This window comes from Rhipicephalus microplus, chromosome 2 (genome assembly GCF_043290135.1).
Source record: "Rhipicephalus microplus isolate Deutch F79 chromosome 2, USDA_Rmic, whole genome shotgun sequence".
Taxonomy (NCBI): domain Eukaryota; kingdom Metazoa; phylum Arthropoda; class Arachnida; order Ixodida; family Ixodidae; genus Rhipicephalus; species Rhipicephalus microplus.
Window position 1 is genome coordinate 276,931,025 of NC_134701.1, and position 19,540 is coordinate 276,950,564.

Sequence of the window (19,540 nt, forward strand, 5' to 3'; positions counted from 1 at the left end):
GGCGTCCGCGTTGTGCGACAATGGCAGCGCGGCGTCGGACGCAGCCAACGGCTCCTGCTACCTGCTCGATCCCTCCTGCGACTCGCTGGCGCATTTCTTCGCAGATGCACAGTACAACCGCTACAGACCACCCTCCGTTTACACGGAAGCCGAAGGTAGGGAAACACGCGTGAGCTCGCCTCCGCGTTAATGGATTTTAATTGCGGAGCATTTCTTAGTCGCACGATGTCGCGCTTCGGAAGTTGGTGGTGCCGTCCACAACTCCTCTGTGCATACTCGCGTCTCGTGCCGGCCCAGAAAAACACATGCAAAACTATCGCTCCAGGAGCTATTAAAGTGGTGGTGGGAGTAGTGGTTAGAAGAGGAGAAAGGCACCTAATTTCTGCAGCCCGGTCGGGAGCACGGCTCTGTGCCTAAATTAAGACACCACCGGGTGTTCAGCAAGCCGCGAATGTGCAGAGGTTGGTGAGGACCTCTCCCCCGTTCTCCTCTCCCTTCGAATGCGGAACCATTTTTACGGAGAGGAGGATTTCCTCCTTTCTGGGCTGTTGCACGAGAGCACAAAAGCCGACATCACAGCCTCGGCAGTGCTTTTTTTTTTTTTTTTGGGGGGGGGGGGGTCACGCGCACTAACAACAGCCTACAGAGAACGATGGTGGCGCCCAGGGAGCCTTGGTTTGCCTTGGGTGAAAACGGCTGATCGCACATTTGGAATATACCTAGTCAAGGCCGTCTTCACTTGGCTTTCACTTGGCTTAGCTTTACTCGATGGAAGCAACAGCACCTTCAACCATTAGTGGGCACAACACGCAGCGGCAGAAAATTGAAAGGTCAGTGAATAAGAAGAGTCGTTTCCGCCCTAGCACTACGGTCAACGGTAGATGGCGCGCCACTATATATGTGGCGTGGACTGGCAGTTTGGCACGTGCTCGCGTGGTCTGCAAACTTGTTTGGTTGACTGTACACGTACCACTCTTTTTAAAAACTACACGTCACAATAATCAAGTCTTGTTTCCGCACAAATATTAGAGAAGCCTGTGTGTCATTCCTCTAAGTTTGACACCGTCGCGTCTGATATGAGGGAAAACGTAGAGTTGCCTAACTGTGTAACCTGTGTCACTTTGTTTTATCTGTCATCTTCCTTGGTTAGCAAGTCGCACTATACATATCGCTTATACCAGTTTGTCACGTAGCACCTATGCAACATCTTTTGTATAGCTCCTTTATGGTTCATTTTTAATATTTGTTTCGTTTCGCACCTTGCTATTATCGGTCGTACTGCATGCCACGTTACGTTTTTTTTTCTTTATTGTTAAGCCACGTGCTCGCATAACGATATCTTTTTAAACGTGGATCAGGTGCTCTTCGGAGCGAGTAACGTGCATTTTAAGTTTGCCCATATATCGCCTTTCATGTCAGTTTTCATATCTTCATCTCATCGATACTCATATGTATATAAACAATACTCATACCATGCACTATATTCTGATGAAGGCTGGACCCGCGGCCTAAACGTCAACGTATATATATATATATATATATATATATATATATATATATATATATTACTGCACCGTTAGGTAGTGCTGATTCGCGCTTGTCCTTTGTGCTTGAACGTCGCGCTCAAGTTTCGAGGTGCTGGTGTTTTCTGTGCGGCATTCCAGTTTGTTGCTGACGCATTCATTGCTTAACATTTGCACCAAAACTGTTTTTTTTTCTGTGCTCGAAACTGCAAGAAATTATCTTTCGTTTACGGGCTATAAAATGAACATAATCAATCCCCGGTGAGACACGTTTTCGACGAACTACAGATGTCTCCGACCGACTTCCGAGACTACCACCTTAAGACGCATTGAATAGCATATTCACCGGTTCGCATTTCACAATTAGATGTGTGCGTTTGCGTACATTTGTGAGTAGCGAGCGCACATGCAGGCATCTATTTTGAGTCGAGAGGTGGCGAGAACGAGACCAATTTTGCGCATAAACGTGCGCATCTAACAATAATGATACGCGCGTGCGCAACCTACACATGCCCACAACTAAACAACAAGCAACTAAACCACGAGCATAGTGTGCGTGCGTGCGCAGAAGAGCACTGAACTGGATAAGGTTCTTTCGAACTACCAGTTAGTTAGACTAACTGGTAGATCGAAAGAGGATCTACCAGTTAGGCTAACTGGTAGTCGAAAGAGCAATGGCGCGCCGCTGGCAGCAAATCGCGTGGGCCACGGTCTAACGACCAGGTTTCTTTTTTTTCTTTTTTTTTTTGCTGCAGCTCCCCTTTTTATCTGGTGCACATAAAAACAGTTTGTTCTCATATAATTTTTTTTATTTCTCTGTTTTGAAAACTCTCGACTGACAAGGATGCTTTTAGTTAAAATGCCGTGTCCCATTCTTGCTTCTTACACTCTCGGGGGCAATGTGGCCCTCTACTCCGTAATGACAGAGCTCCTTTAGTTTTCACATCCAAAGCCCACCTCTTATCAAACCATCGCCAGAAGGTGCTTGCAACATCCTCTAAGTGCACGACTCTGAAAATACACAAAGGTTGCGAGAGCAGTGGACGTTAGAAAGAACACACAATCAAAGAAAGCCAGAACAAAACATCCGTGTACTTACAAGGACTCTTTCCACTCGACTAGCCTATCTCGCAATACCACTTCGCTACCTCTCAGAGCCGTGTATTGTAATTCCGCTCTTTCACAAAAAATGGGTAAACTTTTGAGCGATTGTTGCACAACGAGAGTGTTTCGTTAGTGTTTTTAACTTTATTCTGTCTACCAAAGTCCTCTAGAACAAATGAGGCCGCCAGTGGCTTTCACGGCAGACTAAAAGCATGGGCCAGGTAAACAGGCCACTTTACACACGTGAGCTATCTTTATAAGTGTAAAACCTGGAATTCGTGTTCATGTATATCGTGTTCATGTTCATAGAATTTGTGGCCACTGCAGCGCGCAGTGTTTAGCTAATATAAAACTGTTGTGAATAAGGTATGGCACCACTGCCTTGCAGGCAAACGCAAGGCCTTGAAGTGGTATTTGCCGCATCAATATTCAATCTCGTCCGAACCGAAGTTGTTCAGCACCGGTTGGGTAGTATCATTGAGCTTTCTTTTCTGAAAGTCACATTCCATGCGGAAATCCACTTTCCGTGACAACTGTAATGTAGCAAATAGTTCACGTGACCTAGGACAGTTTCTGAAGATTCAATTATTTGAGCGTACAGCTAGTATTAAAGCAAACATATTGGGAAGTAACAAAGCTAAGAGTGCACTTGTGTAGTCTGTTCCTTAATTCGTCCTCGTGCTGTTGGCGCACCCATTGCAAATTACAACCACATCACCCACCCGTCAATCATTTTGAAAGCTCATAATTAAGCTCAAGAGGAATGTTTACATCAAGGAAGTTCTCAAGATAAGGCATTCAACGTATTGTGGGTATTTTATCAGGCACTGCTTCATCATCGGTACATAATCATTATCACACGGTGTTCGTCATCATGACTTGCGAGAATACATGTTTCCTTAGGCTTTTTTTTTTATCACGTTGTATTGTTAATGTGTATTATTTCATACATTCATTTTTGAAACTTTGCAAGTGAATTGATTTTATAAGCAAGGCACCGTCCTATTCACGGCCTCTACCCCCGCAGTGATTTGCGCCAAGATCCTGAGCAGCAGCCAACGTCCTGAGACTACTCTGTGCCACCAATGTGACTGGTTCGCCACTTATTCGGGGCGTAATAAAGGCGCGTCAACTGCGGTGTCACAGCTTATAGATGAAGTGATCGTTAGTAGAGATTACAAACGTCTGTTAGTAACGGGCACTGTTTTCTGTCGTTCTCCTGCAGGTGAACCAACAGTCGTATACTTCCAACGAAGTGAAAAAACAGCGCGTAACACAGGACACAGGACAGAGAAGAGACGGACGAGGCGCTGACACAACGGAAGAGCGGAGAAAGGGGTAGGATATAACAGAGCCCGATGTATTAGAAATGAACTGTACTAAAGTGCTTATTTGGGCCGGTTGGTACATGGTCAACGCTGTTTTTTCACTTCGTTGACGCTGTTTTTTCACTTCGTTGACCATGTACCAACCGGCCCAAATAAGCACTTTAGTACAGTTCGTATACTTCCAGTTTTTCATCCAGAGTGCATTTCACGCCTATCCCGTGAACCAGGTGAGCGCTAGGGTGTATTTTTTTCATTACCCAACGAGCGAGCAAAGTCATTAGCATCGTTCTTTTACTGTCGGTAGTCAAAGTGATCATTTTCTTAAATGCAGTAGGGGCGTTGCAGACTCCTTGTGGTGTAGTTCAGTAATAACGCAGTATATACTGCAATTTGTAAGGGACTGACGAGTTTAATTCTTAGATGTTTTACTTTCATTCAATAATATTACTGCCGATTTAGCGGTAAGTGGGGACAAAGTACGTAGCCACTATGTCGGCAGCTCAGCACCGGCGGTGTTCTATTTTGGCTTGTTCAATCAACCATCACTGCTTAAATATTTTAACCTGGGGATCACGCCGAAAGTCGCATTAACATTTTATCGAATTCTTCGCGAATGATTCTTGAATAGCACTCTTAATGCTTTCTTTGGCTTCGTTATCTATTGATTTCGTATGTCGTTTCCTTCTAACAAGACAAGGAATCCTCAATCATTTACCCTTCTTTCTTGATAAAAAATTAATGAGAAATACCAGATCATTAATTATGCCTAAGAAAGTATATGGGTGGTTGGTATCAGAAGACATTGTAATGCAAATGTGAAGTAACGTGACTTGCCGCCCTGTCGGCGGGAAGTTATCGTGACGTCCACTTTTTCTTACATTTTACATACATATACTTCTAATAACATTCCCTATGCTTTCCCCGGCATCAATGTCGGTTAGTTTTCATTATTACGGTGCCCAACAATGAAAACTGGCCCTTAAGGTATATATATATATATATATATATATATATATATATATATATATATATATATATATATATATATATATATATATATATATATATATATATATATATATATATATATATATATATATATATATATATGTGTGTGTGTGTGTGTGTGTGTGTGTGTGTGTGTGTGTGTGTGTGTGTGCACGCGCGCGCGCGCGTTTTCCAGCAGAAACCTGGAGGCTTACGAAGAGGGTTCAGCATAAATTGAGGACGACACAGTGAGCGACGGATAGGTAAGTGATAGGTGTAACCTTAAGAAAAGAAAAGAGCAGTGTTGGTCAGGGAACGAACCGGGGTTAAGGATGTCATAGTTGAAATCAAGTAGAAGAAATGGCCATGGGATGAGCTCGTAGTACGTATGCAGGATAACCGCTAGTCAGTAAGGATAACTGAATGGAATCGCAGCGAAAGCAAACGCACGAATGGGTGACAGGAAGATAGGTGGGCCGATCAGATTAAAAAAGTCACAGCTTTGCTGCGAAGGCGAAGCAATGAACGTGATAGCAACAAATTGGAAGGTCACGCGATGATTGGCAAGCAGATCGAAACGTGAACCTTTTTGCTCACGTACAAATGACGCACGAAACGTACTCACAGGTACAGATGAACGCGAATAAACATCTCAGTTATTACTTCGCGGTGTCTGAAAAGCACGCCCTTTTCCCAAACGGAGGCAGTGCGACGAGAGCAGTAACCACTGTGCGCCCGGTAACTCCAACAGAATCGTACCGGGGAAGCCCAAAGCACACGATTGTCCTCACCGCTAGATAAGCGAGCGCTCGCGAGAGCGTCCCCTCCCCGTGGGGCAAAGTATACGTGTGGGAGATGAAAGCGCGCGCGCCACCGCGTATGGTGACAATCTGGCGACGCGTGCTCATTGCGCCATCTCACTGGTAAGGCTGAAAGCACGATAGTAGTTCACCCAAACACGCCCCCCCCCCCCCCCCCCCGTCGCGGAGGCCATGCACCGAGATACCCATCGCTCGCGGGAAGTCGTAGCTATAAATAGCTTGCCGTTTGAACATTGAACGATGTGCGCCTTCGTGGCTCAATGGATAACGCCTCGCACTCACAATTGAGAGGTGGGTGGTTCGATTCCGTGCGTCGGAGATATATAGATACGTACACATATGCGGTGAATGACGTGACGCCGACATCGGCTGAAAAATCCAGCCGAGGGTGCTTCAGAAATTTCGACCACCTGGAGCTCTTTAGCGTGCACCCAAATCTGAGCACACGGGCCTAAAACATTTCCGTCTCCATCGGAAATGCAGCCGCCGCAGCGCAATAAACGTTCGCAGGTATAACGTGGCCGCAGAAAGCACAAGACCGGTTTGATTGGCGGATCATGGGAGAGGCCTTTGCCCTGCGGCGGGCATATATATATATATATATATATATATATATATATATATATATATATATATATAGTGGGAGTAGTAATTCAATGGGCCAGTTAGTCTTCGTGAAGGTATGGGATATGGCACAACGGGAGCGTTGTCAACAAGGAGTTTCGGGAGGGGAGGATCCCTCCCGAAACTGTTGGGAAATAAATATATTTATCCTTGTTGACAACGCTCCCGTTGTGCCATATCCCATATATATATATATATATATATATATATATATATATTTATTTATTGCTGAAGCGTTTGTATACGTTCGTCAATCCATGCGTCCCACTTCACGTCACTCGTCATCATTCACCTCGTGGATACGCTGTGATTTTTAACACTGTAGGTAGGTAAACAGAAACAGCAGTATTTAGGACCATAATTACGTGCGATGTTTTAGCATGCCTGAAAAAAACAAAACTGGCATGTTTCAGTTTCATGCATCGAAGTCGTATTATGAATGTCGTCTTTCTGGTGGTGTTCTTGAGACTTTCCCGCCGTAACTGCAGGAGCTCTATTTCGCGAGCCAGATGGAGTTCTCCTGGCTGGATGCGCGTCTGAACCTCAGTCTCTTGGTGGACGGCCAGCGGACGTCTCCCCTGCCCGAAGGCCTGCCAGACCGCCTCTGGAGGCCACGGCTTGCCTTCTCACCAGTCACGAAGCTCAGTCCACTTGACTCGCAAGCCGACCAGCGTTTGAGGTTCCGTGTAGCACCCGACAATCGCATCGTTGCGAGCCAGAGGTAATATTATCTTCGAGGTGCTGTGTATACTCCTCACATATACAACGTTCAAGTTCGTTTTAAATCTCAAGCCTTAGACGCCTTGTCAAACCCGAAAATGGGCCCTCAAGCGTCCGCCTTCGACTGCGTGAACGCAAGTGATTTAAAAAGACATGAAGTGCTTACCTCACCATACTACGTTGTCATGACATCATTATGCATTACGACACCATATGACGTCGTCATGACGTCATTGTGTATCATGGCATCATCATGACGTCACATGGAGTGGCGTCATACGATTACGTCATCATCACCGTGTTCCACTGCCTCCATGAGCAACGGGCCGATCACGGAGGCAATGCAAAACCACGTTAGACAAAGCTTTTGGGGAGGGCGATCTATTCATTGGCTGAAGACAAAGAACACAATGGCATTCGTCTTCAGGTCGTCTTAGGCAAATTCATAAGGAACCCTATCAGTTTTATTTACCACATACAGTTACGCAGTAAGTGTTTGGAATTAAAGCAGCTTGACAAGCGCCACACATCAACAGATTCATTGCGGCAGCAAGATGGCAGAAGGAAAGTATTTGTCAAAACAATGTAAACGAACAATTATTACGCATGTATGTGTTTACTATCCGCATCGTGTTTCCTAATTCTCACACAATCAGTTTGAAGGTGACCAAAATGTACCTTATTAGGAATGTTGCTAAAGTCAAGAGGAAAGCAGTGTTGTCTTGCAATTACAAAAATTTTATTAATGCAGCGAAGTATTACCACGGACCTATTTAACAAAGCTTGTTCGTAAAAGTGGTATTGGAGAGCGTGGGCTCCTTTTCACGAGTAAATTTGAATTTGTATAGTACCATATTCTGCAAGCAATAACTTAATGCTTGAAAACAAAAGTTAGAGTACACTTCCAGTGTGCGCCCAGTACACTTTAGTGCTCAAACACACCTCGCCCTGACTGTCGTTCTTGGCGTTCATCTTCGCAAAGCCGAATATATCCCCCTTTTTAGGAGCCTCACCGGAGGTCTTATTCGTAAACGCCTTTTCTCGGTATCCTCATTACCGACTCCCCTGCTCCCGTTATTGCTATATCACACGCTTACATAATCAAGCGTGCCGTTTCTCCCACGTTTTATCACGTGATTTTGATAGCGAGTAATGTAGAACTCAAGCCCGTAAATATATAAATTTTTATAGGAGGAACTTCGGGGCCAAAAAAAAAATAACGCTTTCAACGCAACGGTAACGGCAAGCAGATTTGCAGTCGTCGATAATGTTATCGTAGTTGAAATGCGCAATCTTTCATACATGCGTGATTGAGCATTCAAGCTTAACTATGTAACTCAACTATGTATACTTATGTGTAGTACGTAAGAACAACAATCAAGATTGACCTTGCAACAATCGCGAAGGTTCCCAAAAGTTTTGTTGCATCTGACCCGGGTGGTCGTCACAAGTGTATACTGAAGCCCGTTCACACGAAAAGGAAGAAACAAGTTCGCGTGGCTTTATATGGCGTGCTGTATGGAACTAGCATCCACAGTATAAAACTGTTCCAAATTCTGCTGCGTTTGGCTTCCGCTGATAGCGTCACGACCAACTTTTTATTTTGAAGGCTGCCTCATAAGCACTGTGACCTAACAAATGTAACAAGCACTCCGTTTACTACATCCCGTTTGATCTGGCCGGGGTTTTTTAAGCGCCTTACTTTATATAGCGAGCGTATGGCGTTAGTCGTGACCTTTCCGTATCCTCGATATAAAACTTTGCTGGAACTCTTTCTGAACTGTCAACGGCTCAGCGTCCCTTCAAGGTTGTGGATGAAAGTCAGCGCTATGCAGTAAACGTTACGGCAGTCCACCCAGGAAGCGTGACGGCGATGAAATATAGTCATGCTAAACGAAGCGACTGCATCGAAGTCGTATAAAATTTATTAGAAGCGTTACACTTTTTATGCCTCCATTCGCTAAGAACGACCTGCAATCCACTTGACTAGTTTTACGAGCATTTTTTTAGAAGGAGAAAAATAAACAAAAGAAGGCAGTTTTGTCGCAAGGCGGAAACAATGTAAGCGATAGCAAGAAATTGAAATGGGATCCGATCACTAGCAGCTAACTCTTTTAGCTTCCAACCTGGCGTGATTAAACAAAACGCGCCTACAGCACTGGTCATGCCGGCTTTCCCTGTTGCTTCATCGCAAGCTGAGTGGCGAGAAGGCAGCACATACAAATATACGAGCCGTCTGTTGATTCCTGATAAGGCGCGTGTGACCGCTGCTCTCGGCCTGTCAAAGTACTTCCTGTTATTGACCAACAGCTTTTCCTCGCGAGACAAAAAACGACTGGCGCGTTTCTACCCATCTTGAGCCACGATCATCAGTTGCCGGCGCTGGCTTCTCATAATGACAATATCCAGATTTTAACGTCCCCAGATCACGATATGATTATGACATACGCCGAAGTAGAGGGGTCCAGAACTTCGGTAAAATTTCGGGACATCTGGCGATCTCTGACATCACGCAGCATACACGGGCCTATACAGCATGTCGCCTTCATCGAAGTGCGACCACCGTGCCGCCGAAGCGTAGACACGCTAGCGCTAAAGAAATCAGTTCTGTTCGAGCCTTGGGGAAGGTTGAAACGTTGGCCCGACACATCCCCTGTATACGCCTTTTTTCAATGATATGTGATCACTACTGATTCCGCGTATGCACCACGAACTGTGGCTACTTGGACTGCCTTGCTATAACTGCCGTAACTTTATGCGCGATGTTGTAAAGCTGACTGATATATGTGGGGTTTAATGTCCCAAAACATTATGAAAAACGCTGTAGTGGAAATCTCCGGAAATATTTAACGTGCACCCAAATCTAAGCACACGGACCTACAGCATTTTAGCCTCCATTGAAAATGCAGCCGCCGAAGCTGGGATTCGATCCCGCGACCTGCGGATCAGCAGCCGAGTACCTTAGCCACATAGACCACCGCGGCGGGGCTATGTTGTAAAGCTACTGGCGAGCGAAGTCAGCTTGCACCAAATATGAAAGGCACGAGAAACAGATTTCAATTCAACCTGAGAGTTTCCACGTGAAGTAAGTTTCGCGTAAAATAATCTTATGTGCATAATATCTAGTTCTTTCTGTCCTTCCTGTGTCCTTTACAGTGCGCAATATACGAAACCAGATAGCTGTCTTTCGGTTGGACCCCCACTCTCCCTTTCTTTTACCATTTGTTTTATGTCACGCTCACTCGCTTGTTTCCTTGACAAGCACTGCCATCAAGTTGTGTTTGACAGTGCGAATCGAAACATAAAGCGCCAGCTAAATTAAATGCAAACAGATAGATGTGTTACTATAAGAGTACGACATGGATCCTAGCAAACACAAGGCCAGATGACAATGTGCACCTCTTTTTGTCTGCGCAGGCAGGGAATCTGTCATGTCAAGAAAGTGTGACAGTGGGCTGTTTAAGAGTTCTAAAGGCACAACTTGAGCCTCGCGAACCAATCTAAATTCTAATTCTCCTTCAAGCGATAAAAAGAGGGGCGTCAATTCTAATTCTCCTTCAAGCAATAAAAAGAGTGGCGTCAAGTGACGGTGCATCCCACACCCGTCTTCCTTGAAAAGTTGGCGTTTGTTAGATGCATTTTGGTTTTATTTTATTATTAGATCTGTTCTTATACATGTATATATAAGAACAGATAAGAACGGTGTGTGTGTGTGTGCGTGCGTGCGTGCGTGCGTGCGTGTGTGTGTGTGTGTGTGTGTGTGTGTGTGTGTGTGTGTGTGTGTGTGTGTGTGTGTGTGTGTGTGTGTGTGTGTGTGTGTGTGTGTGTGTGTGTGTGTGTGTGTTCATTCGTTCGTCACTATCAGACTTTAGTTGAGTTCCAATTACCGCTGTTGATCGACGGGTCTTTCGCTCACAGAATTCAGCTCACGTTTCGTGAAAGCTGCGAAAAAAGACTAATGAAACGCTGACTCTTCCACTTCGTTTTCCATTTCAGGCTGAACTTCGCTCTCTGCTGCAACATTGACTACATCTATTATCCTTTCGACGTTCACGTCTGCGACATGTCCATCGTAAATAGTAAGTCTTCTCCAAGTATGCTTTCAATTTTCTTTCTTTGGCGCAGCAGGCCAATTCATGACGGTGCTTGCACAACACAAAGAAAAATTACCTAAATAATCGGTATCACTGATATTTACCCTTGTGTGACTGGCAGAGCGTAGGCCGTGTAAGTTTTTTCTGCTGTAGTTTGTGTGAATCCAACCTTTTGACAAAGAAACAGTGGTCATATTTAAAAAAAGAAGTGATGTGACGTGTGAGTGTAAATGCTGGAAGAGAAGGGAGGATGATTCTGTACTTTAAGGGGTCGCTACGTATGTGAATGGAGTGACAATAGAACTACGTTTTCTCTAATAATCGCGTTATCACCACTGGGTTCGCGCCTGTTGCGCGCTGTGTGCGCCTGCGGGCCTATCAATGCAGCAGTTGTATTCACGCGCGAAAGTGAAAAATTTGGTGGAAAGAAGGCGATTACCCTTGGAAAGCTGCGCCGTCCAGCAACAGACTGTGGTTTGTCTTCTTCATATCTCTTCTTGGTAAAGATTCGCGATGGCTACAAAGATAAAAAGAGAGTGCTACGTAAGCGCGACCGAACGAAAGTGCTGCCGTCCGCTTCCTTAGCTGGTGGCCGCACTTGGAAGTTGGACGTCAAATTCAAAAATCGCGGCCCTCGCGCCAAATTCACGTGCACATTCGTATAAGGCCCGCCGAGACTTTCCAAAAGTGACGTCATACTTACATGAGGAGAACATAATCTTTACTATTTCGTTCAAACGTAAACTGTGACGGCTGAACCACGATGCCAACTTTTTTTTTGTTTTTTTAATCTCCTTTCGTCGAACGGTATTTCACCGAGAAGTGGAATGCACAGTATTGCGGCAGTGAAGTGCATTGAAATTGGCTGCTTTCAAACTCGGTACTTTAGCCAACCCTCTCTGTCGACTCGCAGCGGACAGTGATGACCACCAGTCGATCTTGCGCTGGATAGGAGACGAGCAGAGTCCGTTCCGGGTGTCCGAGAAGAGCATCCACTTCGATTCCAGTGAAGTCGGCGAGGGAACCTTCACTTTTCTCGGCCTCCTGCCTCTGTTCGTGGTGGACGACTTGCCTGGCGGTAAGAAATAAAATACTTATGCGAACCATCCAAGAAACACTGGACGTGATATTGATAGCCTACGCGTGTCGTCACGGGGGTATCTTCCAAATACACGCTAAAGTAAAACAACGAATCATTGTAAACTGATAAATTATATTTTGAACACTTTATTATCGTTCATTTCACCATCGTACGTTTATTAATACATCAAGCTCAAAGTTTTATTTTTAAATTCTGCGCCGAAATCGGCACCATTCACATCACATATTTTAAAATGTATTTTTCGTATTTGGTGACATTGGCAGAATGAAATTTTCTGAAACATGGTTTTTCTTAAGTTTATGGCTCCCTCAGAGGAGAATACACTTCATAATTACTCATTAGGAAAGACGTAGGGCCTGGTAGATAACGTCAATATCTACGACGTCACGACATTTGGTGCCGAAATTTCAAGGTGGCGTCGCCAACCGGATATTATCTTCGGGCACTTTCTCGTTTGCCAAGCGTCTGCTCACGGCAAGAGCGCTCGCGGCAAATTCGAATTACGGAACAGTAACTTACAAATATGAGGAAAATGATTCTTCTCTTTTAATGCTCCTTTGACGCAGTGATACTATAACCAGCGTGTTTCGATGAGGTCGTGACGGGACCGCAACTTCATTAGTAGCATCTATGCGTAAACGACAAAAGCTACCTCAGAATCACGTGACGTCACGAACCCAGTTTCTGAAAGTGCGGTGCTTCAACGTGTCTGATTCAGTGACGTCAGTATACGAACCGTCTATCTATACAGTCGCGGAGTTCTAGAGCCTCCACAACAAAATGATCTGCGAAGTGAAAATTGCGTTTGACCAGTTCCTATTTCTCTTGTTTATGTCGGTAATGTAAGCAGCCTAGAACGATGATTGATTGATTGATTGATTGATTGATTGATTGATTGATTGATTGATTGATTGATTGATTGATTGATTGATTGATTGATTGATTGATTGATTGATTGATTGATTGATTGATTGATTGATTGATTGATTGATTGATTGATTGATTTGTGGGGTTTAACGTCCCAAAACCACCATATGATTATGAGAGACGCCGTAGTGCAGGGCTCCGGAAATTTAGACCACCTGGGGTTCTTTAACGTGCACCCAAGTCTGAGCACACGGGCCTACAACATTTCCGCCTCCATCGGAAATGCAGCCGCCGCAGCCGGGAATCGAACCCGCGACCTGCGAGTCAGCAGCCGAGTACCTTAGCCACTAGACCACCACGGCGGGGCAGCCTAGAAAGATGACCACTACAACTAATTTGCCAATACAATAACGCGTTTCAACGCTGCACTTCACATAACTATTAGGGTAGGAGGGCAGGAGCAGTGCGAAGTGACAATCAGTAATAATAAAAAAAAATGACAGCCTCCACGTTTCGAAAATGGGCACTACGCGTTTCATCAGTGTGTGTCACGTTATTACAGCTGAGATTTTTTTTTTTTACCGGAACATCAACAGATTAAAGCATTTTCCTGTTTCATACAATATTCACAAACTTTTTTCAGGGGTATACTGTTTTTCTTTCTCTAATGGCGTGGAGTGGTATGGGTGTGACTATACCGTTCATTAGCGCCATGTACGTTTTCAATATCATTAGTTAATTAGAGGTAAAATCGATAAAGTGGTGTTGGTTTCTGTCTTTCTCTTTGTCTGTAACGCTACGATGTACGTACTTATTAATTACTTGGGAGCACAAAACGTGATATTGGCAAGTCGAGAAGCGCAGGATTTGAGTGCCATTGTTTCGTAAGTCTACTCCTCTCGAGACATTGTGACAGCTGAGACTGCCAAAAGTCCAATTAGGACGTCTGTAGGGCAAAGGCCTCCATCAAAGGTCACACGCGCGAGTTCGCGCCGACGAAACGCAAACATCTTCTCGCTTCGTGGGTGTATTTAATCCTTCATCTCACCCGACAGCATTAGGTCTAACAATTCGCTAATTAACTTACTGTAACGTTTCACCGATGCAAGCGTTACGCAAACTGGCAGACTTTTTGTTCTCCAATATATTGTGTCATCTTAGGCATGTAGTACCTATTACCTTGTATTTGCACCACTGGTATAGGGGTCCTTAAGCACTCATTGAATCTTATTTTTTTCATGCTTCGACTTTGTTGGTAGGTTATTAAACTCGCCGAACATAACTGGCCGACTGAATTCCTTTCTTCGAAATGGTGTCGCAACCTGCAGTTCATTAATGAGACACGTCTTCCGAGTGAACTGATGCCTATTTTTATTCTGCTGACTTTCTCGCCATCCTACTAGCACGCTCCGCCGACACTTCCATAGTCTTCTTACTAGGACGTCCTTGGGGTATCCATAGCCAAAGGCTGGAATGTGTAATCAATACCAATCTCCAGGACAGCGTTTTTAACAATATAGTGTAATCGTTCACCTCTGAAGATCACCGGGACTTGACCTTGCTGGCACATGTCACGGCTTAAATTTTCTTCGGAGGTTGCCTAAAAAGACGCAAATCTTCAAGTCTCCTAAGAGCTGTTAACCCTTCTCACTGTTTACAAACACACGGCCTTGATGACATCTAGTTTCGCCCACCGATGTGCCTTAATAGCATCGGTGGGCAAGTAGTGTTTTAGAAAATAGCCACTCTTTTTCCCTCTTTTCTTTCCTTATTTGGCGAAATATATTCAAATAGAGGTTCTTTTGAGCTATCTTAAAATTGTAAGAGATTCCCTTGAACTTACCGCACGTGCCTTTATGTGAAAAAATAATTAGAGACTTTCCTTTCCCTTGAAAAAAAAACTTGAAAACGTGCTTTCAGTTTCGACGTTAGGAGCTGATAATTGAGGTGACCGGGAGTTTTTTGGGTTGAACGCTTGTGACCTTGAAACCGTCTATACGTGGCGGCATGTAAGATTCCCGGTCGCTGCGACGGTATCTTTAGAGAAGACTGACGACCAAAATACTTACGAGGAAGGCACGAGTGTGGAGCAGCCCCAGTTAGACAGTTATCTTCCGGAGGGTTCTACTAACACATCCATCTAGACGAGACATTGCTTGGAGACATTCAGTTTAGTCAAAGCTCGCGAGGAACTTTTACGCATTTGCCTGATGGTGAAGACTTTTTTTTTCGGTTGATGTATTGATCTTCCTCCGAGAGCTTTCTGCATCTGAGGCTGTCTTCCGTTGCCTCCAGGGGTCGCAAGTTTTTTGCACCTCGTGTGGTTATGCACTACTTTTGTGATCAGCCCTCCCTTTTACCCAGCGTTGAGTTTATCTGGTGGAATCACAAATTTTTGTGACTTGTGACGTCATGATGACGCAATACGGCGACGTCATTACATGATGATGATTTTGTGTACCATTTGTGTCTACGCATGAGTCGAGGGACACGGATGGTCAATTCGCGTTTAACGAGTCAACACACCAGCTAGGTTATATGCGCGTTGATATCGGGGTCCTTAAGCATTCATTGAATCTCATTTTTCTCATGCTTCGACTTCGTTGGTAGGTAATTAAAGTCGCCGAACATAACTGCCCGACTGAATTCCTTTCTTCGAAATGGTGTCGCAATCTGCAGTTCATTACTGAGACACGTCTTCCAAGTGAACTGAAGTACATGATGGTCCCACATGAGGTGAGTGAGGTCACACATGAGGTCACACATGAGGTCACACATGAGGTCACACATGAGGTCACACATGAGGTCACACATGATGGTCACACATGAGGTGAGTGAACTGAAGAACATGAACTTTTTTTTTCGGGATAAGCATTCAGTTGTCAGCCTAGAAAAGTCCCACCTTCTATCTCTGTGCTCGCGAACGTTGCATCTTAGCTGCCCATGTATGCATACCTTAAATCGGTCGCTCTATTGGCCAATCAAATTTCTCAGGTGGGAGGCGCACGCGGCTCGTAGTGCGCGCCGCGTTCCGGCGCCAGCTGCTGGCCGTGCTGATAGATCCGCTCGGGCCGAGCCTGTTCCCCGTGCTGCTGTCTTGGACCGGCTTTTGGCTCGACCCGAAGCGCCCCGTGACTCGCGCGGCGCTCATGGCGCTGTCCTTCGTGATCCTGGAGCATCAGCAGGTGAGCCACTTCACCAGCAGGGCGCAGGACCACCAGCTGCGCTCCATCGACGTGTGGTACCTCATCTGCCGGTGCTTCATCATCGCCGCGCTCCTCGAGTGCGTCCTCATACTGCACACGGTGAGCGCTGCGATTCTACACACTTCTGGCAGAACATGTCGGAGCCAGTGACAACAGTTGTGCGAGCGAGAGAGCAGAAAAGAAATGCTAGAAGACGGCTGGAGAGAAAGAGCCGCCCTCTCGAGATGTATACCCACACTACCCAGACACTGAGCTGTGCTACATAAGAACGGAAGCTTGAGCGAGTTGGTATGGGTTCGTCTTGGCTGAACAACACACACGAGACGACGATGGAAGAAAAGAACACAGACAAGCGCTCGTCTGTGTTTTTTTTTTCTTTCGTCCTCGTCTCGTGTGCTCTGTTCAGCCAAGGTGAGCTGTGTTGCCTAAGACGGTTCCACAATTAGCGTCTTTTCCTTACCTCATTCAAAAGTGAAAGCCCTGTACTACCTCAAGTCGTCGCTGCAACATCTTGTCATGCCGTGAAGCCTTGTAGAGTAGATTTTACATTTATGCGGAACGCGTATACAGCTGTATAAATTACAATTGTGAACGCGACATGTACTGGCCCTGTCGTAATTGTATTTCTTCCCGTCACTCTGCTGCCTTACCTCATTCCACTAATCTAATAAGTTATCTCATATTTATAGTCACATCCTTACTTTTCACTGCCCAACTCACAACGAGACATATGCCTTAATGGGTGCCATTAAAATGATTTATGTAAAGAGCAAGAAGCAAAGTCTGCTGACAGAAAATTGTGGGAACTCGTTTAGCTGTGTTAACTGTGACACGACCAACAGCCTAAGTGACCAAATTAACCCCAAGTCTTCCTCCATGGCGTACCGCGTAATTGTCTCATGGCTTTGATACGTACGGCCTAAGAGTACAAGTTTTACTATTCGTAAAGTATCGTTGTTTTTTTGTTCTTTTTTTTCTCCTCACGGTATTCTGGTGGTTACGGTGCTCGACTGCTGCCCCGAAGGTCGTGGGATTGAATCCCGCCCAGTGTTGTCATATGCGACGGAGTAAACACGTGACACACAAGAAGCCCAAAACAAGCGGAAGCATATGAAATTTGCCAGTTCATGAAAATATTCTGATTGTTATTTTAAAAAGTCACTAAAATACTAAAGATAGTTTCATAAATCACGTAATTTTCTTGTCTTATAGAGCCAGACTATGTGCCACCTTGAACGAAAGCACATAGTCACTCTTTAACATTGTCTCTAGGGCAGTCTCCCTTCGGTTGAACGCACGTTTGTTAGCTCATGATTAACGGTATTTGTTCACTCCTCCAAGGTTCGTTTGACTTCGACACCCAACCACAGGCGTGCTCATTTGGTGAGGGTCAGGGGAGCCGGCTTCCTCCCCTAGTCATCTAAAAAAGGGGTGGGGTACAAAATCTGCCCCATGCATCAAGACGGGGAGGGGGGGGGGCACTGGGATGAGCCTTTGCCCTTAACCCCGCACACGCCTATACACTCAGCTACTCAGTGTCATCGACGAACACGATACTAGTGAATGACAAACGTACGTTGGAGAACGTGATGATTAAATAACTATATTTCCTTAATGCAAATAAGCCCCAATAACGGTACAATAGACGGGAAAATTCTATACGAGCGACTCGGCATAGAAAAAAGCCCAAATCCGCTCATTATAAGCTCAACTTGAGCTGTGAGCTTTCCTTGAGCTTTCACTGTGACATCTCAATTTAGTGTCCCCTTGAAGAACATTGGGTGGTCGACATTAATCCACAGTTTTCCACAAGGGCAGCTCCCCTAATTAGGCCGTGGTTCTGGGACGCGAAATTAAACGCTCATTACAAACAAAAATCGTACACATAGAAGGTGCCAGAGTAGGCGTTCCAAAAAGTCAGCTTTACAAGACCCTTTTTTCGCGGATTTCTTCATCGTAAGCCTCCATCTTCCCCTCATTTCAACAATTCTTACGCTTCTTCTCTTCTCTCCGTCCTTCCTTCTCCGAAGGCGGACAACTTGCAAGATTCCTCTGTTCCTCCTTCGCCACCTCGCGGTGCCACCTCAAGCGTCGACGTGCCTTCGCCAATGACGTCAATGGCCAGCACAGCCGGCGGCTCGCCGACGAAGCTCGCGACCTCGTCCGCGGCTTCACCCGCAGCCTCTGCGCCAGCGGCGGGACTGGCGCGCGTGGTGCGGCTTTCGCCGCAGGAAACGGACGACGCGTGCAAGACGTTCTTCCCGCTCGCCTTCTTGCTGGCCTCGCTGCTGTACGCCGGCGCCTTTGCCGGACCGCTGATCACGTCCAAGGACTTCGCCAAGCTGCCCGTCCGTTATGCGGAGTGATGTGGCCACACCGGACAAGCCCCAGATCACTTATTCAGTCCTGTGCCGAACACGCGAAACCGTTCTTCGGAACCACGGCCCTTTCACTGACGATAACTCGACTTTGTCGAGTGCGATTTGATGTTTTTTTTTCAGCTGCATTTTACACAAACACTTTTATTGAAAGAACGGCATCTTTAATTAATCTTCGAATACTCTGTCTTGATTTAAGGCCGCCATTACTAGTGTTGAAAAATTCAAATACACTTGCCCTCCCGGGCGTGTGCGTGGCTGACGCACTTTCTCTCTCTCTTTCTTTCTTTCTTTCTTTCTTTCTTTCTTTCTTTCTTTCTGTTTTTTTTTCTTTTTTTTCTTTACTTATTTATTTCATTCTTTTCTTATTTGTTTATTTATTTTCCTGTCTCATCACAAAGTGCTCCCATCTAACTGTTTCCTTCCTCCATGCCGGGAATCGGGCCTTCACGCATGTGTTCAGGCAACACTTCAGCTGCTGCAGGCAACAACGACGGTCAAGCGTTCATATCAAGGCAACAATAAAGTGCATGGAATAAACATTATGGACCATCTCCCCGAAGGGAACCCTGATGAGATGCGAAGCAGCAGTGGTGCGCACGGCATTGACCCGGTTGAAACAGGCGTCGACGCGGATTATGGAAGAACGGTTTGAAGCGAAACTCGGTGTCGCGTTTACTCGAGTAAACGTTTGTTTGAAACGCGAAGATGCGGGAGGTGGGTTAACTTTTGTATAAGTTTCATCGCAGATAACCGAGCCGAAAGAGTGTTTCCACTCGACGTGGG

General features: G+C 45.4%; 1 protein-coding gene across 2 annotated transcripts; it reads left to right on the forward strand.

The window, feature by feature from the left end:
• Nucleotides 1–19,294, forward strand: LOC119163009 (glycine receptor subunit alpha-2). 2 transcript variants are annotated; one of them, XM_075884881.1, is made up of 7 exons: nt 1–155; nt 3,853–3,965; nt 6,876–7,108; nt 11,104–11,186; nt 12,115–12,279; nt 16,165–16,475; nt 18,407–19,294. In XM_075884881.1, exons 3-7 carry the CDS (start codon nt 6,897–6,899, stop codon nt 18,740–18,742), a joined length of 1,107 nt encoding a protein of 368 aa, XP_075740996.1. In that variant the 5' UTR covers nt 1–155; nt 3,853–3,965; nt 6,876–6,896; the 3' UTR covers nt 18,743–19,294. The 2 variants fall into 2 exon arrangements, with proteins under 2 accessions (XP_075740996.1, XP_075741001.1); XM_075884886.1 differs by lacking the exons at nt 1–155; nt 3,853–3,965 and adding an exon at nt 4,134–4,182.
• Nucleotides 19,295–19,540: the final 246 nt, after the last annotated feature.